The sequence below is a fragment of the Lagenorhynchus albirostris genome, chromosome 13 (genome assembly GCF_949774975.1).
Source record: "Lagenorhynchus albirostris chromosome 13, mLagAlb1.1, whole genome shotgun sequence".
Classification (NCBI taxonomy): Eukaryota; Metazoa; Chordata; class Mammalia; order Artiodactyla; family Delphinidae; genus Lagenorhynchus; species Lagenorhynchus albirostris.
The window spans coordinates 69173857-69197835 of NC_083107.1; the positions used below are offsets into that span (position 1 = coordinate 69173857).

General features: G+C 43.8%; 2 protein-coding genes across 3 annotated transcripts in view; one reads left to right on the forward strand and one right to left on the reverse strand.

Annotated features, from left to right (window-relative positions):
* The first annotated feature begins 944 nt into the window (after positions 1 to 944).
* Positions 945 to 6764, forward strand: ADGRF3 (adhesion G protein-coupled receptor F3). Its single transcript, XM_060168975.1, has 9 exons — positions 945 to 1038; positions 2084 to 2284; positions 2712 to 2852; positions 3299 to 3472; positions 3943 to 4161; positions 4645 to 4854; positions 5368 to 5526; positions 5688 to 5884; positions 6291 to 6764. Exons 1-9 carry the CDS (start codon positions 945 to 947, stop codon positions 6762 to 6764), a joined length of 1869 nt encoding a protein of 622 aa, XP_060024958.1.
* Positions 6765 to 16588: 9824 nt separating this feature from the next.
* HADHB (hydroxyacyl-CoA dehydrogenase trifunctional multienzyme complex subunit beta) overlaps positions 16589 to 23979 on the reverse strand; it is a 36331-nt gene continuing 28940 nt past the window's right edge. Inside the window, exons 11-16 of one of the 2 annotated variants that reach the window (XM_060169142.1) lie at positions 22545 to 22624; positions 22418 to 22465; positions 21626 to 21713; positions 21227 to 21301; positions 19954 to 20118; positions 16589 to 17355 (exon numbers count right to left, since the gene is read on the reverse strand). In XM_060169142.1, the coding sequence (XP_060025125.1) occupies positions 17320 to 17355; positions 19954 to 20118; positions 21227 to 21301; positions 21626 to 21713; positions 22418 to 22465; positions 22545 to 22624 (492 nt within the window). In that variant the 3' untranslated portion in view covers positions 16589 to 17319. Of the gene's footprint in view, positions 17356 to 19854; positions 20119 to 21226; positions 21302 to 21625; positions 21714 to 22417; positions 22466 to 22544; positions 22625 to 23979 lie in introns of those variants that run through there. The other variant, XM_060169141.1, reaches the window with a different exon arrangement.

Consider the following 23979-nt stretch of genomic DNA (forward strand, 5'->3'; position numbering starts at 1 on the left):
CATATAAAATCTTCCCTGTTTCCCAAGGAGTGGAGGCACAGTTCTTGAGGTGCTAGCCTGCTGTGTCTTCCCTTCTCCCTGGCAGAAAAATAAAGCCATCTCTCTCTTCCTCCAATATCTGTCACCATATTTCTGTTCGGCCTTGGTGCACAGGGAAGCCGATATTTCGGCAACACTTTTTCCTGTTTTTGCCCGTTTTCTTAATGATGTGTAAGATAAAAAATTCCTGTGTTAAGATTAGCCCTTTATTCAATCACCGTCCTACAAACATGTTGTCTTTTGCCTTTTTAACCCAACATTCTTTTCACCCCAAATTTAAAACTTTGTATACAGTCTAATTTATCTCCTTTCTGGCTTCTGGGTTTTGTGTTGTGTTTAGAAAAGCCTTCCTCACTTCAAAATTATTTTGATAATTTATCCCGGTATTTTTCCAGATTCTTTGTTACATTTAATACTCCAGTCTATCTTGAAATTATTTTAGGATAGCAATCAGCTCTAATATTTGCCTTTTCTAACCTTGGCTCTTTGATCCATGACCCAGCTTCCCGGGAGTTCAGAACAATCCAGATTTCCCAGATCCTTGGGGATGTGACTGTACCTGGCTTGATACATGGTTGGTTGTGACCTAGGGCCCCCAAGTCCTCTCCTGCTCACTGAGTGCTTGGCCCAGACCCCAGCAGGGAACCTGGGCAGGCCTCTCTCACCGGGGCATGTGGGCTCCAGGTGGTCCCCCAGTGACCTGGACGCCCATTTGACTGTAGCATGGGCTGTAGCACTTCCTCTGTAAATTCCTCTGGCTCCCTTCCACTCTTCCCTCCCATCCCATCTGTGCAGGGCCCTGCCAGCTCTTTGAGGAAATTTGCATCATGCAGCAGCGGGAGGCCTCTTGAAGACTGCTTCACTGAGCCATGGTCTGCTCGGCTGCCCCTGTGCTACTCCCGGCCATGACTCTCCCTCTGGTGGGATCACCACTTGTCCGAGAGTCCCAGCCTGTGAGTAAGACCGGGGTGAGGGAAGACCCAGGGAAGATCTGCAGAGGTAACGACAGGGGCCTCTGGGTGTGAGAGGCAGCAAGATGTGGGATGAAAGGATGGATGGAGGCGAGAGGGCTGGAGGGAGAGAAAGTAATGTATTTTTAAAAGAGGCTGGTTTGTTATAAGATCTCCGAGAGTTCAGCCTTGTTTTTCAGGGTGTGGGGATAGCTTCTGTTTCTTTATTTGAATTCCCGTGAACACCAGCGATGCCTGCTGCACTTTGGATGAAGGCTCTTCTAGTCAGGCTTGCAATTTAAAAACGAAAATAGGGCTTCCCTGGTGGCGCAGTGGTTGAGAGTCCGCCTGCCGATGCAGGGGACGCGGGTTCGTGCCCCGGTCTGGGAAGATCCCACATGCCGCGGAGCGGCTGGGCCCGTGAGCCATGGCCGCTGAGCCTGCGCGTCCGGCGCCTGTACTCCGCAACGGGAGAGGCCACAATAGTGAGAGGCCCGCGTACCACAAAAAAAAAAAAAAAAAAAAACGAAAATAAAAACTTTCCAAACTTGAGAACCCTTGGCGTAGAGGACAGGAGAGAATCTGAGGAAAGGCAGCAGAGTTAGTTTAGCACTTTATGATTTGTGTTTTCTCCCAGGTGGATATTTCTATCATCTCTATCTCTAGCCACATCCTTATCTAGATCAATATCTGTTTTTAGACTGATCTCCTCACCCACACACAGTTTTGAGAGAGGGAGGAGTTGGTGAGGAAATAATTTACAGGCACCAGAGACTAAGGTATTGCCTGCCACTCACCCTCATGGCAATGCCTATGGAGGGAATAAAGCCCCCAGGCCTCTGGGCCGCAGGCAGCTCTGCCCAGCGCCCCCAGCCCCCTCTGGAGCTCCAGACCCAGCCATTTCAATTAGCCTGGAGGCACGGGGACAGGTACATTCAGGAAGGAATTAAGCAAAGCATGTTGACTCTCCAGGGTGTGCCTGGTTCCTGGGTTCAGGTGGGCTTTGCAGGGCTGGGCAGGCTCCCTGGTGCTGCATCCCTGCACCTCCTACCAGAAGCCTGCTTTCCCCTCCTGAGGTGCCCGCTTGATTCCAGGCAAAAAGAGGAGATTCAAAGAGACCAAGTCCTTCCAGATTAGCCAGGCGGGCACCGGAGCGGCTTGGGGAAGAAGGTGTCCCCGGGAGAAATGCGGAGTCAGCTCTCCTCAGAGGTCTCTCCCCTGTGCTGTGTTCCAGGGACAGGGTCAGGCTGGAGGGGAATCAGGGCAGCAATTGGACCAAGAACGTGGAGCAGGTGGTGAGTGGACACACAGGAGGAGGAGGGGGGAGGGGGACGGGGAGCCTGGAACGAGGCAAGGAAAGAAAGAAAGGTCTGGAAGAGGGCACAGCCAGGGGGCTTAAGTGGGGTTAAGAGAGAGACTGGGTCTGGCGCTGGTCACACAGGTCTGAACGCAGTTCTCTAGCTGTGAGGCCTTGAGAAAATCCTTCCTTTTAGAGAGTCTTGCCCACGTAAGGGGGTCGTCGGGAGGGTGATATGAGACAGCGCGTGTGAAGGCACCGTAGCTGGATGAGCAGTGACCACCTTGCTGGGTCCTGTCTGCACCTGGACAGGCTATGGGAGGTGCGATGTGCTCTGCTTCCTGGCGGGGACAGCGAGGTATGGGGCCCAAAGGCCACAGGCCCGTAGCTGCCTCTCCTCTCCAGCTGTCCCCTCTCTCCTACAGAATCGGTCCTGGTCTCCGTCTATGTACAGCTGTATTTTTCAAGTGAGCGCCGGCCGGCGGCACTCTCCAGGCCCCTGACTCTCCCCACCGCCTCGGCTTCCTCTGCCCCAGTAACTCTCACTGGCCTCAGCCTCACAGCCCGTGGGGTGGCGGGAATTCTACTGACCCCCGCTTCTCAGTGGCTCTTAGCTGCTTGCATGGGGAGGGGGTTCAGAGTGCAAGGAGCCCAGCCCTCCCGCAGCCCCCTCGTCTGAGATACTGTGAGCCCCTCCCTATTTCTTGGAGGATCGTGTGGCCCAGCTCCTTCCTCACCTCCCATCAGACAGACCTCCCCCTCCTGCCCCACGTCCCATCTTCTAAACTTTGGCAGTGGCCTAAGGGGCAGATGACCACGGGCCCGGGCTTCGCCACTGTCACCTCTGACGCCTTTGCCCCACACGCGCTGCTGCTTTGAACTCAGGCTGAGAAGGCGGTGCCTGTGACCTTGGGATTGCTCCCGATACCCAGCCTCAGAGCCTCACAGGCATCAGGCGCTGGGCTTTCCCAGACAGCCTGCTCACTTCTTATCCCCCTTCCCTCTGTCACAGAGTGCGATGTCACCCACAAGGGGTGTAGCTACTGTGCTTGCCTCTCCGGGTACCAGTGGAACACCAGCGTCTGCTCCCATCACCGGCCCTGCCAAACCCCCGTCAAGCGCCGGCCTTGTGGCTGCCTTGTCTTCGGCCCTGCTGAAGCCGGGTACTGCCAGCTGCTGCCACCTGGTGAGGAGGGTTGGGAACGTGAAAACCAATGGCCCTGAGTGAAAGGAACCCTCTCTGTGTTTTTTTCTCTCTGACCCCCGTATCTCTGCCAGCTAGTGACTCCTCTGGGTGAGAGAAAATGCCGGGCATCATAGCAGAAGATCACAGGCCCTGCGCCTGGGACAGGAAGAGGGAGACTCCAATGAACAACAGGGCTCCGAGACAGGTGGACAAAGAGAGGAAGTTCCCTCCCTGGGGGAGGGGGAGTCCTAGGACAAAAAGCTTCCCCGTTTGGTTCCCACTGACAGTTAGGGTCTTCCAGGCTGGATTGCGGCAGCCACACTCCTCCAGGGACAAAAGAGAACAGAAAATGTTAGGTGGGGAGGGAGGGAGGAGGGATGGGCTTCAGAAGATGGGGAAGGAGGGAGAGCTTAGCTGCCTCAAGGGCCGCAAGTTCCTGCTCCGGGGGTCCTATCTTTTGCCTCCCGCAGTCCCCGCGGCCCTGAGCCTCAACTCCTGGCTGCAGACGCCTGGCGACACCCTGAACCTGACCCTCCTCACAAGCCAGGAGACCACCAACCTGAACTGGTTCCTGTGGCCCACAGGGAGCCCCATCCCCATCCTCCTGCGGGCAGGGTCACGTGTGTCCTTGACCTCCAGCCGGAACCGGGCGGTCCTCAGCATTGTCAACATCTCCCATAAATGGGCAGGTAGGCCACCTGTCCTTCCCTCCTCTCTCCTCCCCTTCTTTTTTTCCTCCTCCCTCTCCTTCTTGTCTTTTCTTCTCTTCTTTTCCCTTATCTCCATTTATTCACTCTGGGGAAACTAAGGCTAAGAGGCCCATTGATGTGAAGAATTATGATGAGAGAACGCTGAAAGCGTGGTCTCAATTTCAACTGAGAACAGATGCAGGTTTTTCTTCACGATGTTGAAATGGCAGCAGGTGGTGCAGGAAGGGCATCTACTGGGGGCAGAGGTTCACCTTAGGATGCATGGCTACAGGCTAATAACAAAGGGTCAGGATCTCGTCTTCCTCCTAGAAATCCTTTGGGGGACAGGGATCTTTCCTGCTGGGGTTAAGCTGAGGCTGGATGGAGAGGGCAGACCTAGGGTGTGGCTGGGGAAGCAGCAGAGACCCTGTGGCGCAGGTGGGGGCCAAGTGGCCGGGAGGTGCAGCGGGTGTGTGTCTGCAGGTGAGTACTTACGCTGCTTTGAGGCCTGGGGATTCAGGTGGGAGCTGCACCAGATGGTGAGGGCGCCCCTGCAGGTGACAGATGTGGCTGGGCTCCCAGACCAGCTCTCCACCTCCTGTGCCACCTCCCCTGGCTTCCAGCTGAGCTGCTGCATCCCCAGTGCCCACCTGGGCTACACGGCTTCCTGGAGCCCCAGAGACGGCAACGAGGGTATGGAAAGGGGCTGGTTGGCAGGGCTCAGGGGAGAGGGGGCAGCTAGTTGCCCCCAGGCAGCTGGCTCTCCAGCTCCCTGGAAGCAGAGGTTGCAGTTCAACCTGGGCGTTCAGGGTCCAAGTCCAAATCTATTTTTACCCCAATTCTGTTCATACAACAATAAGCACACGTGTGTAGACAACTTTTGCATAATGCTTTCATTCACACGATCTCCGTGAACTCACACGATATTATTCTGTGAGGTTCATTTGATGATGGTCCCATTTTACAAACGAGTTCACTGTGGCTTCAGGGCCTGGAACTAGTAAGAGACGCCCAGGGAGGGTCCCCTTCCCCCCGGATCCAAGCTCTTCCTTCAGTAGTTTGATGCCCACATACAATTCAGCTCATCTTCGCTGCTTCATCCCCTTCTGAAATTGCTAGAAAGATTGCCGAGGCACCCCTCAGACCCCTGGGGTCTCGGTATGTCCCTGGCCCAGTGACCGTTCCCTTCTCTTGTCTCCCCCTCAGCCTGCTTATTCAACACGCTGGACTCCCAGTGCTTCGTGCTGGCTGTTCAGAGCTGCCCTGCAGCTGACACTACGTGCACTTGTGACCTGCAGAGCCCGGGACTGAGCCCTCTCAGGGTTGCCGTCTCTGTCACCGTCATCCAGGTACTTGGGGCTTGGGGTCCAGGTGGCTGACCTCTCACCTGCTCCTCCTGGGAGCTGCTTCCTGATGTCTCCCTGTGCTGGGCAACAGGGCCAGACCCCACACACTGCATGGGTTTCTGCCCAAGGAAAGGCTCGGGCTAGACTGGGTTGCTGAGCCTTCCCTGGTATCATTTTCAGATGGAGACAACACCCGCCCTGAGGACTCTTCAACTATTGCCTGGAACGTCACCAAGGCTGGCCATGTGGCACAGGCCCCGTGTCCCGGGAAGAGGAGGGGCATGGTGAAGAGGCCTTGTAGGCCTGAGGGGGGCTGGGGGCCCATCCACAGCAGCTGCACGGACACGGGGCTCCTGGCCTTGCTTCTTAGAGCCCGGGTAAAGCTTCTGACCCTGCTGCCCACGTGCCCCCTCCTCCACGACCTATCCCTTCCTCACTCAGGACCCAACTTTAGAGTCCTTTCCCCCAGAGACCCAGCCCGAAGGGTATTCAGGTTCTCTGAACTGGAGCCCTGGCGGAGCCAGGAAGCAGGTGTGGGCCCCTCAGAGCGGCCAGAGCTCTCATGGCAGGGAGGGTGCAGGTCCCAAGCCTTAATCCCAACAAGGGTCTGCCCCACAAAACTTGGTGTCAGTTTCTTCCACGTGGCTCGCTCCCCTCTCTGCTTCCGGCTCCCCTGGGACAGGGCGTGGATCTGGGGAGAAAGGAGCTGGACTGGGGAGGAGGTGGCCCCTCCTTCTTCAGGGCTCGCCCACGCCCACCCCCCTGCTGTCTTATCTGCCTCAGCTGCTGAGGGCAGGCCAGGGCTGGCCTGTGGACGAGGCACCACAGACCTTGGCTCAGCTGCTGGAGCAGGCAGTGGTGGTGACCCCACCCACCGACTCATTGGCACTGGTGGCCACCATGACAATCCCGGCCAAGGTGGTAGCACGTGCCAGAATACAGCTCAACGGCAGCCCTGGAGGTGAGATCCTTGAGCCACATCGGGGCCAGCTGGGTAGTGTGGGCTGGCAACTCTTCCCCTCCGGGCATTTCTGTCCCTCCGACATCACCATGGGCTGTCAGATGGCAGACTCTTCTAGAGTCCAAGTGTCTGCTCCTCTGGTCCATTTCTCCTCTTGGATACCAGTCTCCAAGGCCACGGAGTGTGGAGGAGGCCTGATGCTGGGAACACATGGGAGGTCAAGGAAGGCAGGGAGGGGTGTGGAGACAGGAGTTCAGAGGCCTTCACGCACATGCAGATATGCGGATATGACGTGAATCCCCCCGTGCCCACACACAAGGTACCTACGTGGAGATACTGAAACGTACTTGGCTTTGCTGGACTCACCTAAACCAGCTCTCAGTATAGCATCAGTTGCTGACCCAGAAGCTGCAACCAAAAGAATAATCAGGGACAATGACACTGCACTGCACACCCTTCGTGTCTGGGAATATGCATCACACGGGGGTGCAGACATGCAGGTGGCCCTCTACTTCAGAACGCGTGCCCTCTACCTCTGGGCACCATTCCTAGCTTTACGGACCTGTAGGGGTCCCCTTAGGACCTGGGTGGCCTCAAGGGATGGAAGGGGGAGAAGGGTCATCAGACGGAGGGGTGGGATGTGCATCAAGGGCCACATACTTGAAGATGCCCCAGCGGTTCGCTGAACAGCCCTCCATTCTTCCTGTCCAGAAAGCCTTCCCCAGAGGAGATGGGCACAGCTAGAAGCCAAGAGAAGACTGGGGTTTTAGGGCAAGCTCTCCAACAACAGAGAAAGCACCCCAGGCAGAGGACACATTCAGGTTCTTGGGCTCCTGATTATAACCTGGACTCCTGGTGACTCTGGATTGTCCCTTGTTTCTCCCTGAAAATCTGCCTCCAGTTAGCATTTGAAGGGAAAAGGTAGGATCGGAAGGCACGGAAGTCACTGTAGCTGGGAGCAAAGTTCCTAGGATTTTTGCTGCCCAGGCAGGAGGGCAGGTGAAAATGTAAAAATGGATACAACCTCGTCAAAGGAGAGCTGGCAATAATAATAATTGCTCTGCAGCTGGGCCTTTCCACCCCTTCCTAGGCCACAAATGAAACCTACATCCCAGAACACAGCAAAGGAGGAAGTTAAGATGCCAGGTGAGAAAGAAGCATTCTTGGGAGCAGCGTGACCAGCGTGGAGTGAGGCCGAGTGTACAAAGGGCTTTCCAGCAAAGCTCTAAAAAGAAAACTCCTCTTCATATACCTGTCCCAACCTAAAGGGTGGAAAAAAGACTTCTTCAAGTAGACATTTCTAGAGGGGCTGAAGGAGGTGGAGGCCTCGGAAAGCAGATGGCATAACTCCCACTGCTTTTCCCAGAAAGCTGAAGGGAGTGTCACCACCACCAACCCTTGACTCAGTTCACTCTGAAAATTCCTTTTCACACTATCGAATTTTTAATTACCCTGAAAAACCATTGTTTTGAAGGAACTGCCATTGGTGGGTCCGGTGTCCAGAGGAGAGGGTAGCTTGCAGAGGCTTTAGGGCGAGGCTTTAGGGCGAGCTCTTTCACAGGGAAGACAGAAGCTCTGAGTGACCCACAGGCAGAGCCGTGTTCCTTCAAGGTGTCGAGGGTGTGCCCTTGAATCCAGGGATGGGTCCTGGCCAATCCTCTGAACCCTTTCCACCGCCCAGAACTCAGCCCTTGGGAAAGATAGGCTTCTGTTTTCATTAGTCACGCGCATCTCTCTGACAGCTTACCTGTTCCCCACCTGTGACTATCCAAGCAAGAAAAGTATGAAAAACTAACTAAAGCTACCTAATGAATAAGGCTGCCTTTGCTGTAAAAATAATCAACAGATATCAAAGTTCAAAATAATTACAAGTAAAACTGTCTCAACCAGTTTTTAACTAATCAACAGTTCATGTTACAGATATATTTGATAAAAATGATCTTATTTTAACTATTCAGTGATTTCTTGTCTGATTATTTCTTCTCTATAGATAAAAAGAAAGGATAGCTTAATTGACAGGAACTCTGATCTTCTAAACATTGGAGGCCAAGGGGAGAATTTGGTTCATTTCTTTTCAAAATTTAGGAAAAGGTGAAGTTAATAGGTCCCTCTTTCTTTAATCTCTATAAAATACATTACTATAAAATGTAAGTTTCATAGACGTATGCATGTATACAAAAAGTCACTGATATGAGAACATTTGTAAGAATGTGGTATAAGTTTTAAAGTAGAGAGAAAGATAACACAGACTGCCAAGAATTAAGGAGAAAAGATGACAAACACTGACGTTTAAAAAATGACAGGATCAAGCTAAGACTAGATATAGAGAAGAAATATTTAAGAAAAGCCTTCAGAGGACACCAAGATATCAGCTGAATTATCTTACAGAATCCACAAGAGGATGCTGACAGGACTCTGAAAATTTTTTAAAGTAAATAAATGAAAAAACTCTGACGAATGTTTGTTGATTTAAAAATTCATGGATATTTTTATAAAGTGGAATGAGGATGTTTTCTTTCGAAATAAAAAAGTGATATACTAACCACATGCCATTGAAAATATTTTTCTTACATACACTATATCTCCACTTAAGGATTTGTGTGAATGTTTTAATTGTGTATAAACCAGCTCAAGTGTTTCTCTAAATGGATTCAATCATTCTTTCAAATAGAACATACCAACTCACCAGGACAACTGCAATGTCTCTGTGCCTCATACTTGTTCCAGCCCTCACAGGAAGCAGCAGCTACTGGAATCCCGTGGGGGCTTTGCCTTGCTAGTTTCCTGGCAACAGAGTCAGGTCTCAATGCCACTTTCACTTTTTAAAATATTTATTTTTAAATTAATTCATTTTTTATACAGCAGGTTCTTATTAGTTATCTATTTCATACATATTAGTGTATATATACACTTGCACTTTATTAACAATTTACAGTCTTAATTGTTTTAATTATAAAAATTTTTTTTGAAAAATTCAAGTAATACAGAAGAGAAACAGCAGATTCCTTTCCTGAGTATGCTTCTGTAGATATATGTGTTCTCGTTTTCCTTCTCAAATGATTGCACATACTCAGTGCATGCTCTGCTGCTAAAAGCACACTTGAGAATGGATAAATGAAATGACATTAAGCCTTTGTTCACTTGGCTCTCACCATAAAAAAAAAAAAGGAATGAAAAAGAATGCTCTGGAGGTAAATACAAGAAGGTGAGATATAGCAGCAATTCCATTTCTAAAAAGAAGGCTTAAAGAAATAAGTAAACAAGTGAACAGATAAATGTACAAAGGGTGTGCACTCTAGTGTGTTTACATCCTCAAAAAAGAGGCACTTGGTAAAACAAATTAGGATATATCCATACAAAGGAATGCTATGTGGTCATTAAAAATGATGACATATAGCTACACCCACTAATATGAAAAAATGCTACATAGCTAAGTAAAACAAAAGGGTTCCAGAGCACCATTATACCAGGCAATTATGTTCTATATGTCCACATAAATATGTACACATTAAAAAGGAGAGATATCAAAATATAAACAGTGGGCATGTCTACTTGGTTTTTCATTTTCTTCTTCTACTCTATATTGTTTGAATTTTTTACTATGAGCATCTATTTTTATATTGGAAAAAAAATGGTTTTCAAAAGGTTTTCCTAGGGGCTTCCCTGGTGGCACAGTGGTTAAAAATCTGCCTGCCAACACAGGGGACACAGGTTCGAGCCCTGGTCTGGGATGACTCCACATGCCACGGAGCAACTAAGCCCGTGCACCACAACTACTGAGCCTCCGAGCCACAACTACTGAGCCCGAGTGCCACAACTACTGAAGTCAGTGCGCCTAGAGCCTGTGATCCACAAGAGAAACCACCACAGTGAGAAGCCCGTGCACCACAATGAAGAGAACCCCCCCTCGATGCAACTAGAGAAAGCCCGTGCGCAGCAATGAAGACCCAACGCAGCCAAAAAAAAAAAAAAATTTATTAAAAAAATTTTTTTTCCTGAACGTTTTGCATATTTAAAAATAGAATATTGACGAGCAAAGAAACACAAACAAAATACGCCCTGGAATTTAAGTTTGTACAGAAGGATAGACTACATTAGGGGTTCCTGGGGAAGCTGTGAACTCCCTATTTGGAGTTCTGCTTTGGGAATCAATTGATCACTGACGGTTCTTTAAGTGTGGAAGGGAAAAGGGCTCCAATTTGAGTATGACATTGAGTACAAACACTGCCAACATGTCTAAATGCTTCTTCTCTTTCACAATAATCTATTTATTTTCAGAATAATATGTCTACTCACTATTTTTGTCCTCCAATCCCCACATTCTCCCATTTCCTCTCCATCAATGATCCCTCTTCATTGAGGAAGCACAATAAACCAGTTCAGAGTCCCCCAAAACCACAGCGGATATAGGCAGAGGGACTCTGAGTCATCCATTAAAATCTGAGAAAGCCCGGGAGACCCTGCTACCGCCTTTTACTCCTCAAGAAAGACCGGAACTTCAGAAGCCTGGAGAAATAAGCAAAACTGAGAAAGGATGGGGGAGAAGACAGGCGGAGAAGCAAACAGCTCGGGGCAGGGAAGAGTGGTGGGGAGATGGTGGGGAGAAGTTGGGGAGCTGACCTTCTGAAATTTGAATGAAAGAAGATGAGGGCAAATAAAGGCTCCACTCTCAATTGGTTATTTGGTGGAACAGAGGGTCTAATTAAAGTTTTACATGAAAAGAGAGACACTTTTAAGTTGGGATCTTTAAAAACATAACCAGTTTAAGATATTTAAGAACAAACATCAAGAAGGTGTCTATAATCACAACCAAGGATGATCTTTTGTAGCAGTCATGCTAATGAAAATAACGTGGCTCTCTCTATACGTATAAAATGTTTTGAAATAGTACATAACTTTAACCTGTGTGCTCCTCTCCAATCCAATTCCACTGTCCCCTACCTAGAGGTAACTTCTGTTCTGAATGTTTTCCCTTACCTTAAAAAAATTTTTTTTAATTGTGGTAAAATACACATAAAATGTTATCATTTTAATGATTTTTAAGTATACAGTTCAGTCGTGTTAAGTACATTCACATTGTAGTGCAACCAATCTTCAGAATTATTTTCATCTTCCAAAACAGAAATCCTATACCCATTAAACAACCCCTCATCCCCCCTCCCTCAAGCCCTGGCAACCACCATTCTACTGTCTTTATGAATTTGACTGTTTTAAATACCTGGGACAAGTAGAATCATACAGTATTTGTCTTTTTGTGACTGGCTTGTTTTACTTAGCATAATATCCTCAAGCTTCATCCATGTTGTAGCATGTGACAGGACTGCCTTCCTTTTTAAGGCTACATAGTATTCTATTGCATGTATATACACATTTTGTTTATCCATTGGTCCATCAGTGAACACCTGAGTTGTTTCCAAGTTTTAGTTATTGTGAATAATGCTGTTATGAACATGGGTGTATAAATATTTCTGAGACCCTGCTTTCAATGCTTTTGTATATATCCTAGACCTGGAATTGCTGGATCATATGGTAATTCTATTGGGCTGGCCAAAACGTGCCTTTGGTTTTTAAGTAAAAATAGAAGACACATTTTTCCTTTTCACCAAGAACTTTATTGAACAATGTATTCACCTTTTTATTCTACTACCTTCTGCCATTTTTCAGGCAACTTCATAATTCCATCTCCCCAAAACTTTTTATCTTTTTGAGCAAAGAACTGTTCCAGGTGCCTTTTACAGTCTTCCAGGGAATTGAAATTTTTTCCATTAAGAGAATTTTGTAAAGACCGAAATAAATGGAAATCCGAAGGTGCAATGTCTAGTGAATACAGCGGATGAATCAGAACTTCCCAGTCAAGCTGTAACAGTTTTCGCCTGGTCATCAAAGAAACATGTGGTCTTGCATTACCCTGACGGATGATTATACGTTTCCTGTTGACTAATTCTGGATGCTTTTTGTCAAGCGCTGTTTTCAGTTGGTCTAAATGGGAGAAGTACTTGTTGGAATTAATCGTTTGGTTTTCCGGAAGGAGCTCATAATAGAGGACTCTCTTTCAATCCCACCATAAAAACATCTCATTCTTTGGATGAAGACTGGCCTTTGGTGTGGTTGGTGGTGGTTCATTTCGGTTGCCCGACAATCTCTTCCGTTCCATATTTTTGTACAGTATCCACTTTTCATAAATCATCACAATGTTTTATTGATGAAAACAGAACGTTTTCATTACGTTTAAGTAGAAAATCCCATGCGGAAATATGGTCAAGAAGGTTTTTCTCGCTTAACCTATGTGACACCCAAACATCAAAGTGAGTAACATAATCAAGCTTGTGCAAATGATTTTCAACGCTTGATCTGGATATTTTGAGTATGTCGGCTATCTCCCGCGTGGTATTATGTTGATTGTTCTCAATTAATTTCTCGATTTAATTAATGTCTCAATTTGATCGCTATCAACTTCAACTGGTCTACCGACCATGGAGCATCATCCAGCAAATCTCCAGCACGAAACTTCTCAAACCACTTTTGACATGTTTGATCAGTCACTGCACCTTCTCTGTACACTGCACAAATCTTTTTTTTTTTTTGCATTTCGGTTGTGTTTTTACCTTTCCTGAAATAAGCATAATATGCCGAAAATGTTGCTTTTTTCTTCTATCTTCAATGGCTACACAAAAATTTACCAATTTTGATTTTTTTTTAAATGCACGCTGATGTGACAGCTGTCACGTACAATCTAACAAAATTGTTTTGAATGAAGTTAAAGACAACTAAGTGCTACTAGAGCCATCTTACAGAAAAAACCCGAACGAACCTTTTGGCCAACCCAATACCTTTAATTTTTTGAGGACCTGTTATACTATTTCCCATAGCATCTGCACAATTTTACATTCCCATCAACAGTGCACAAAGGTTTCAATTTCTCCATATCCTCACCAACACTTGTCATTTTCAGGTTTTGTAATAGCAGCCATCCTATTGGGAGTGAAGTAGCAGCTCATTGTAGTTTTGATTTGCATTTCCTCAACAATCAGTGACGCTGAACACCTTTTCATGTGCCCATTTTACATCTTCTTTAGAGAAATATCTATTCAAATTATTTGCTCATTTTAATTTTTTAAATAAATGTATTATTTTATTTATTGTTTCTGGCTGTGTTGGGTCTTCGTTGCTGCATGCTGGCGTTTCTCTGGTTGTGGCGAGTGGGGACCACTCTTCACTGTGGTTCACGGGCTTCTCGTTGTGGCAGCTCCTCTCGTTGTGGAGCACAGGCTCCAGGCGTGTGGGCCTCAGCAGCTGTGGCACGCAAACTCAGTAGTTGTGGCTCGTGGGCCCTAGAGCACAGGCTCAGCAGCTGCAGTGCATGGGCCTGCTCCGCAGCACGTGGGACCCTCCCGGACCAGGGATCGAACCCATGTCCCCTGCACTGGCAGGCGGACTCTCAATCACTGCGCCACCAGGGAAGCCCTTTTGTTCATTTTAAAATTGGGTTTTCTAGCTCTTGAGTTGCATAGTTCTTTATATATTCTGGATATTAACCCCTTATCAGATATGATTTATATTTTCCCCCATTCCATAGGTTGCTTTTTCACTGTCCTTTGATGTACAGAAGTTTTTAATTTTTAAGAACTCCAATTTTTTTCTCTTTCCTGTTCTTTTGGTGTCATATCCAAGAAATCATTGCCAAATCCAGTATCATGAAGCTTTCCCTGTTTCCTTCTAAGAGTTTTATAATTTTAGCTTTTATGTTTAGGTCTTTGATCTGTTTTGAGTTAATTTCTGTATATGGTATAATGCAGGGGTCCAATTTCATTATTTTGCATGTGGATATACAATTTTCCCAACACCATTTGTTGAAAAGATTGTCTTGGCACTCTCCTAGAAAATAATTTCACTATATGTGAATTTATATATGGGTTCCTTTTTAAACTATTAACTAAACCCCAGATTTCACCAGTTTTTTTTTTATTAGTGTCCTTATTCCGTTTTAGACTCCAACTCAGGATACTACATTACATTCAGTTCTCATGTCTCTTTCACCTCCTCTGGTCTGTGACAGTTTCTCAGTATTCTTTTATTTTTCATGACTTTGATAGTTTTGAGTACTGGTGAAGAATTTTGTAGAATGTCCCTCAATTTAGTTTTGTCTGACGTTTTCTCATCAATCGACTAGGTTATGAGTACTTGGAAAGAATACCAGTAAGGTGAAGGGCCCTTTTGATGACCTCATACCAGGAGGTCTGTGATCCACATGACAGCACCGCTAACAACCTTGGTCATTTGGTTAAACTAGTGTTTGCCAGGTTTCTCCACTGTTAAGGTTGCCCTGTTTTCTGTCTTCACACTCTATTTACTGGAATTGAGTCACTAAGTCCAGCCCACACTCAAGAGGGGAAGAGCAGGATCCACCTCCTGGAGCCTGGGGTCTACATATATTATTTGGCATTCTTCTGTAAGATTTCTTTTTTCTTAACTGTTTTGGAAAATATTTTCACCTTGTACATAGGCATCCTAGAAATGTACTTAGTTTTGCTTATTTTTAAAACTTTGCTGTGGATGAACATTTGTTATTTACAATATTTTGCTATTAGAGAGAGATGCTGCTATCAACACTCTTGTACATGTCTCCTGGTACTCATGTACAAGTTTCTCCAGGAAATATACCCAAGAGTGAAAAAGCTGGATTATAAACCATGTGTCATATTCAAATGTACAAGATAATGCCAGACTGTTTTCCAAAGTGGTTGTATCAATCTACATTCTCACCAGCAGTGTATAAAAAGTTCCTACTGTTCTACATCCTTACTCACGCTTGGTATTCTCAGTCCTGTTCATTTTTGTCAGTCTAGTAGGTATAAAATAATACCTCATCATGATCTTGGTTTGGTTTTTCTTGATTACTAATGAGCATCTTTTCATGTTTATTCTGCATTTGTACATTATTTTCTAAAAAAATACCTGTTAATATCTTTTGCCATATTTTACGATGTTATCTTTCTTCTTCTTTTTTTTTTGGCCTCACCGCACGGCATGCGGGAGGGATCTTAGTTCCCCAACCAGGAACTGAACCCGAGCCCCCTGCAGTGGAAGCCCAGAGTCTTAACCACTGGATCACCAGGGAAGTCCCTATCTTTCTTCTTTTTGATTGACAGGAATTCTGTATACACCCTGGATCCTTTGTAAAATATATCTATATCATATATATCTTGTAAGGTATCTATCATATGTATGATATGATAGAGATATAAAAGATATATTTTTGATAAGATATATATATGTACATATATATGATATATATATGCACATCCTTTGTAAGTTATATCTGTACCTTCACCCCATTTGTGGCTTGTCTTTCCACTCTATCATATAAAGAACAAAGGTTCTTATTTCAACATAGGCCAATTTATAGATCTTTTCGTTTATGATAACACTTTAAATGTCTTATTTAAGAAATTCTTCCCACCCCAACCTAAGGGTCATAGTGGTATTTTTTTTTCTAAATTTTAAAGTTTTTTTTTTTTTTTTTGCGGTACGCGGGCCTCTCACTGCTGCGGCCTCTCCTGTTGCGGAGCACAGGCCCCGGACGCACAGGCTCAGCGGCCATGGCCCACGGGCCCAGCCGCTCCGTGGCATGGGGAATCCTCCCAGACCGGGGCACGAAACCATGTCCCCTGCATCGGCAGGCGGACTCTCAACCACTGCGCCACCAGGGAAGCCCCTTAAAAAGTTTTTTATCTTTTATATTTAACTTATCTAGAGTTAATACTTGTGATATGTAAATATAATGGTTTGCAGTATTAAAAACTTACATTAGGTGGAATTCACCAATGAAATCATGGGGAAATAAAGCTGGGACTCTCAAATAACCTTTTAAGAGGTTAGCACTTGCTCCCTTGCCCAATCTGTCCCTGAACTAGAGTATGATTCTGACTGCCAGTAACTTTCACAGACCTAAATGAAATTCACATGAACGGTTGCAACTGAGACTTTTGCTTCTGCAATGCACTAGCATACATGTTATTTAATGCAGTTCGGTTGTCAAAAAACTGAGAGAATTTTTAGTATGTTGACCAAATTTTTGAAATTTCTTTACATTTCATTAAACCCGGCAAACAGAAACATCTCCAAACGATAAAATAAATTTATTTCAATTGGGCACTGGGGAAAAAATGGTGTTATTCTAAAGCAGGACCTTCTTTATGATCCTAGCGGCTTCATGGTTGACTAAAATGGTTAGAAGTTACAAATGAGTAATCCAAGGCAAAATCTGTCCCTAAGCAAGAGAACCACCTTTTACCTCTAATAAAACAATGCAAATGGTTCTCTGATACTTCTCTACTTTATTAAGGTTAATCAACATGGTATTTATATATCTAAACATTTACTGTAAATTTTCAGTGATGTTTAGATTCTAAATTACCTTTCCAGAATTAAGTTAAATTTAGGCACATTGGTTTGTATTTTATAGAAAACAATTATCTTTAGGTCACAAATAGGAATGAGCTATAATTTGCAAATGTTACAAAGGTGATTCCAAATCTCAGCTAAATTCTTTCCAAAATTGCAACCACTCATTCAGTCTTTCATAAAAATAGAGACCAAGCACAATTGCTTAAACTTATCACTGTTGAGAGATTCTGGTAACTAAGAAATTCCTGCAAGAGTAATAAGCCGTGATTATTGGAAAGCTCAGAACACTGGCAAGGCTTAACTGCAAAGTACTTAACAGAAGGCCACAAATTTTGTTTTCCTAAGAGGAGCTAGGAACTACAGATGTCACTGAGTAGTGCATTGAAATGGCATTGCCTAGGGTGAGTGTTGCACAGAAACTCCAGGTCACCTCTTCTTGATCTATTATTTTGGATAAGCTTCCACTATCATAGCATGGCCCTGTAAAGGAAAATAAAGTTCAATTAGAGCAATCAAATGCAATGAATCCAGACAGTACAGAGGCAGCATAGAACAATGGGAAAAATACAGGCTTTGGAACTTAATCCTGGCTCTGCCATTCAAACACTGTGTGATCTTGGGAAAGTTATTAGCCATTCTGAACCTCAACTTCCTCTCTAAAATGGGGTTCATGGTGCCCACTTCAAAATGTTTTTGTGAACATTAGATAGCATACAATGTATGTATAGACACACACACACACATACATGTATACACATGTGTATCAGAGTCTATCTAGAAGAGTCTGACTCCTAGTAGATGCTCCGTAAGTGGTTACTATTAAAATGAGCCAGAGGGGCTTTTTTAGCTGTATAAAAATAAACGCAATACAGTGAATCCAACAACAGCCTTCTCTCTCTCCTAGATAAGAAAACTAAGGCTTTGAGAGGTTAAGTTACTCATCCAAATCCACAAAGCTATTAAGTAACAGGGTCAGGACTTGAAACCAGATGATTCCAAAACCTGGTCTCTTCTTTACTACTCTATGCGGGTGAAGATGATGATTTGAGGTCCCACAAAGGTAAAAAGGTAGAAAATCCCTTTCCTAGTACTAGACACAGTGCTATATCCAAGTTATCTCCCTAGTTGAAACCTAGTATAGAAATTAATGATTTCATGAGTCTAAATCCTATCTGATAATCATAGTCATTCTATCTTTTGGACTGCTATCAAACTACTTAATAGCCTAACTAATCTCCCTGCTTCTAGATTCAATTCAATCCCCACAAATATTTATTAAACTATTATTTATAAGGCACCAAGCTGAACACTGTGTGGGTACAAAGTTTTGCTACACGGTCTGTATCCTCAATCTAACATACACTGTAGTTCAAAACAAACTGCTAAATACCTTGATACAGGCACAAGCAAGCCAACAAAATATGGATGGGAAGGACTGACTGACTTGGGGTTGTCCTAGAAGGGCCCATAATAAGGTAGAATATTCCTTCTCCCGTTTTATTTCAACTGTGTTGTTTTCTTGTCCCAAATCTTTTATATTGCACTAGATCAGTGGTTCTCAATGGCAGTGATTTTGCTCCCTCCCCTCCCCAGAGGACATTTAGCAATGTCTGGAGATATTTCTGGTTGTCCCAACTGTGTGTGTTGGCAGGGGGGCGGGGGGGGGGGTGGTGGGGAGTGAGGGGGGTGGTTTGCTACTGGTATCTAGTGGGTAGAGACCATGTTAAACACCCTACAACACACAGCACAGTCCTCTCACCCGCAACAAAGAATTATCTGGCCCAAAATGTTACTAGTGCCAGAGCTGAGAAACCCTGAGCCACAATGATGGATTCCTCCTTTGATCTAATCATGTTTGTAGCACGCATTTGGCTCTTGATGAAACAATGCCAAGTTTAATCTAGTTTCTAAGATGCATCATGTCCTTCTTCACTATACTGTAAACTTCTAGAGGTAAGTAATAATACTGGATATTATTCTTTGTTCATCCACAAAAGCACCTAGTATTGTGTTATTAATCCTCTATGTGCTAGATGAAAAAATTAGGGAACAAACACTCAAAACCAAAGGACATTAACCTATGTGGACTATGCACTGTGTACAATGCTATGCACTAGTTACCTCCCGCACTTAAATTTGGCATAGAAAGATAAGAGGGAGGGCTCCAGTCCCGATTTACCATGGTTTTCTGTAAATGAAGTTACAACAGATTAGAAAATACTTCTGATTGTGAAGTCTAAAATATTCCAACCTAAAAATAACTGATCCCTTGCTTCTTCAAAGTCTCTGAGAAAAAGCCATAAATAAAGGCTTTTAAATGTAAGATGTTTATACTTTTACATATCTTATTCCTCTTGGTCGGCAACAGATAGTTTCTGTTATCTGGAGAAAAATCAAATCTGTTTCCATCAGGGTTGGAAAAAAAAAAAAGATTACAACCAGCCTTCCTTTTGGATTTTATTCCCACGTGAAATGCTATAGCAGGTAGGAAGTTTCGTCAGTAACACAAGTAAAGCAGATAGAAAAAAAATCTGTAGAAAACCATAATTTTCCTCAGCTAAACAGCAATAGGTTATCCAGAGGCAAATTAATTCTCCATTAAGGTATAGTTCAGTTCTCAAGAAAGACTTGGAGAGATTTCATGGATAACGTCTCATGGTGACTAGATAAATGGATAAAATTTTATTATTAAAGAAGAAAATAAATCAAAGTGTGAATAATGATAGTGTCTGATGACGGGATTATAAGTGATTATAATTTTATTTTCTAAATACTTTTTGTATTTTCATAATTTCCATAAGGAGCATATATAACTTTTATAAACAAAAAACATAAACATTATTTTAGGGGAAAAAACTAACTTGGATTTAAATAGATTCTTCCTTTCAAAGTACTATCAGAATTAAAGTTGTATTCCCTCCCCACAAAAATGGGCTGCTTTTTTCCCAGTTGTCTGTCATCAGAAAAATCGCTCTAAGACTGTTTCAAATTAAGCTAAATCAAACATTCTTGGATGAATTTGTTTTGTTTCCAAGAAAATGACTTTCTGGAAGCTCCTATGAAGCTTCTGTGACATACCTGCCCTCCAGCTGCACAGGCGGCAACTAACCCATACTGGCCTCCTTCCTTCTGTAATCTGTTGGCAGTTGCCATGACCAACCGACAGCCAGTGGCTCCAAACGGGTGCCCCAGGGACAGTGATCCACCCCAGATGTTAAACTTCTCCAAAGGAGGCGATCCAACCTGGCTCCCACAAAAATAGACACAAATATAAAGATGAGTTTACTTAAGAATCAGACACGGCTCGTAGTTAACAGGTAGTAATGGCAATAAAGGGAAGTAACTAACTTAAGCCAAATCACAAGTTATTTTACTGCAAAAGAAAGAGATTCTAAATCAATTCTGAAAGCCAAGGGCCCACTTATTTTTCATCTAACATCAGAATGGATGAACAAAGACAACCTAAAATTTTGCTTTTATTTTTTGTTTTTTAACATCTTTATTGGAGTATAATTGCTTTACAACGGTGTGTTAGTTTCTGCTGTATAACAAAGTGAATCAGCTATACATATATGTTCCCATATCTCCTCTCTTGTGTCTCGCTCCTACCCTCCCTATCCCACCCCTCTAGGTGGTCACAAAGCACCGAGCTGATCTCCCTGTGCTATGCGGCTGCTTCCCACTAGCTACCTATTTTACGTTTGGTAGTGTATATATGTCCATGCCACTCTCTCACTTTGTCACAGCTTACCCTTTCCCCTCCCCGTGTCCTCAAGTCCATTCTCTACGCCTGCATCTTTATTCCTGTCCTGCCCCTAGGTTCTTCAGAACCTTTTTTTTTCTTAGATTCCATATATATGTGTTAGCATACGGTATTTGTCTTTCTCTTTCTGACTTACTTCACTCTGTATGACAGACTCTAGGTCCATCCACCTCACTACAAATAACTCAATTTTGTTTCTTTTTATGGCTGAGTAATATTCCATTGTGTATATGTGCCACATCTTCTTTATCCTTGCTTTTACTTTTTTCTAAAGAATTTCCAGGAGGTATTTTTCAACTAGGAAATACATACATGTAATGAAACACAACATTCTTCAGAAGCAGCAGCAGCTTTCCTCTTCATATATATATTTTTTAAACCTCTTCATATTTTTATTAGCAGGTATTAAAGCTCCAAATATTAAAGTGCTTTGGAAATTCAAGCTGTTTTCTGGCTACGCTGCACAGCATGCAGGATCTTAATTCCCCAACCAGGGATCGAACCCGTGCCCCCCTGCAGTGGAAGCAGAGTCTTAACCACTGGACCACCAGGGAAGTTCCTCGAGCATATTTTTAACCAGAAACTTACCTTGGCTTTTCTACCCATGTAGTTTTGTGCAAACCAGTCAGAATCCATGGCTTTCAAATTAGCCAAAATCTGACCCTAGAAAGGAAAATAACTCAATAAGGACCTTGTTAGTAATGTCCCTCAAGGCGTTCTTTGAGTTTGTCTAACTTTAAAGCTAAGCAAATCTTTAAATCAGTTTTCAGTGAATATTTCCCAAAGAAACAATCTGGTACTTTTGAAGGGCCTCAAAGTGACAGCTTCAAAAGGTATGTTTTTTAGCACTGTGTGCGTAGCCCTGGATTCCTCCCATCATGCCCTTCCCAGCAGTGTAAGTCAGTACTTCAAATATAAAGCTCCACTCTTGTTTTACTCATATTAAACGATTATAGTCCTTTGATATGTGTCTTTAAAGTGACTTACTGAGAAAGCTTCATGAAATTCAAAAGCATCAATATCATTCATTGTTAATCCTGCCTTTTCTAAAACTTTTGGAGTAGCATATGTTGGTCTGAAAAGAAAAAAATAAGTGATACAATATTAAAACTTTAATTTTTAACCTAAGAGCTCCTTCATATTCCCCAAACTGAGTTCTACATAATTATCAGAGTGTCTTCCACTCACTCACTGATTCTACTGTACAAATATTAAGTGTTGGTGATACAATATTAAACTGAACAGACATGGCCTCTGCCCTTTGCAGTTGATATTCTGGACTCAGAGAAATAGATAATAAACAAGTAAACAATTAATGAGAAGGACAAATTAATAATGTGAAGAGCTAGAAGAACACAGAGTTCAAAGGGCAGAGCATCAGAAGGGGCACGGCTAGTTGACATAATGGAGGCTAGTGAGGGTAGAGCCTCGTGAGGGAGGGAGAGGAGTCTAAACATTAGGAGGCTTTTATAAAAAGCTATTCTGAAGACTGTTGCAGAGTGTGTGGCAATATGAAAAAAATGCTTATGACATCTTAATGTAAAAGAAGAATACAAAATTGTATATATATTGTAATTATAAGTAGAAAAGTATAGGAAAAAGTGGAAAAGACTCCAAAACTATAAAATGATAAAGCAACATAAAAGATTACTATTATTTAAAAAACCCAACTCACAAGCCAATTATGAACTCAGGGCTTAATGTACTTTAAAATCTATGTAAGAAACATTGGTAACCAAGTATTTTTCATTATAATCCTAGGATACACATGCTACCTACCCAAGTAAGAGCTGATCTTTTGGATCCTGAGACACGTACACGAAATCCCTAGGTAAAAGAAGAGAGGAGTTAGCTCTAGTACTAAAATAAAGAAACCAGAGGTAATTTATTTGAACACTTACGTTACCTCAAATATGCCTTCGGTTTATAACCCATGGCCAGAGCTTTTTCCTCTGCCAAAATCAGCACTGCAGATGCACCATCGGTCTGAAATGTTGACCAGAACAAAAATGTTAAAATTCTGCAGCCTCTCTGGTGGTCTTTATTCAGCCACCTTCTATGCCCTGTTCCTAAATCTACCAACCAGTGACACTTATACAGTGCCTCTATATAACAAAACCTTTTCATTTTATCCATCGTTAGGTCACGATTCAAACACACACACCAACCCACTTTTGGAAGACGAGGGTACAAGAGCCTATTCAGAAAGTACCGTAATTATCAAAATGGATGAGGAGAATAGGTAACTCTAGAAATATGTGTTCATGATAAACTAAAAGTTTTTTGCTTTTAGTGCAGAATATGAGGAATTTTATGAATTAAAACAATCTCCAAAAAAAATCTCTTATTTACTGATTTATTTTTACATTTTCTGGACTGTTTCCCAGCTGCTTCCTGCCTGTGGCTTCGAGGTCATTTTCTTCTATTTATAGACTATAACAATGGGAGAAGAAGAAATAGGTAGATAGCTGAGAACATAAGAACCATGGCCTTCCCTCTCTGGACCTACCCCACGTGCTTTCTTCCAACTGACAACTGAGAAGTTGGGGGACAAAGAAGTACCACTCACAAAAGCCCTTTACCATTGCTTCAAAAAAAGAGCTCAAAAAAAAAAAAAAAAACCCAAAATTCCAAAGGAAAGGAAACTACTCCCTAGCATTTGCAAAATCAAAACAATTTCTACCACATCAGACCATAGTTTTACAACTCAGTAACTGTGAAGAGGCTATGTAGCCACTACTGATAGGCGGGCATAAAGTCTGGAAACACAGGTGACTATACATAATGATATCACATCAGTAACATATTCAATGTGCAGTTGTGCAAAATTGCAGTGAATGTGGTGCGTTAACAAAACCTCTGAAAATCCATGTATTTGTGATGCATTACCTCTGACGATTCGTGTTTCTGACTTTTGATGAATAAACCTGAACCTTTTGCACACCCCACAAGTAATCAAGGGGGCTCAGATCTGCCAGGAGTGTAACCCATACCATATGGCCCTATCATCCAACTTGGTTTTGGAAATAATCACCTAACCAGCCCTTCACCACTCAGGCTTTACAGAGCGGTACATCATCCTGTTGGAACCACTTCAGGCACCCTTGCCCGAGCTCAAGAGCAGGCATTAAATCATCATTTACCAAAGTCAAATATGTCAAACATTTGCCTATGTTTCTAGACTGTATACCTGGGTAGAGGAGTTACACTGTCAAAGAAACATTGACCAGATGAACTATATCCAGAAGACTACACCCAAGGTAGTAGGAGAAGGGAAACCACATCTCCCAAGCAGAAGCAGAATCAGCAGGGACATTCAGTTGAGGAGAAGAAAAAAAACC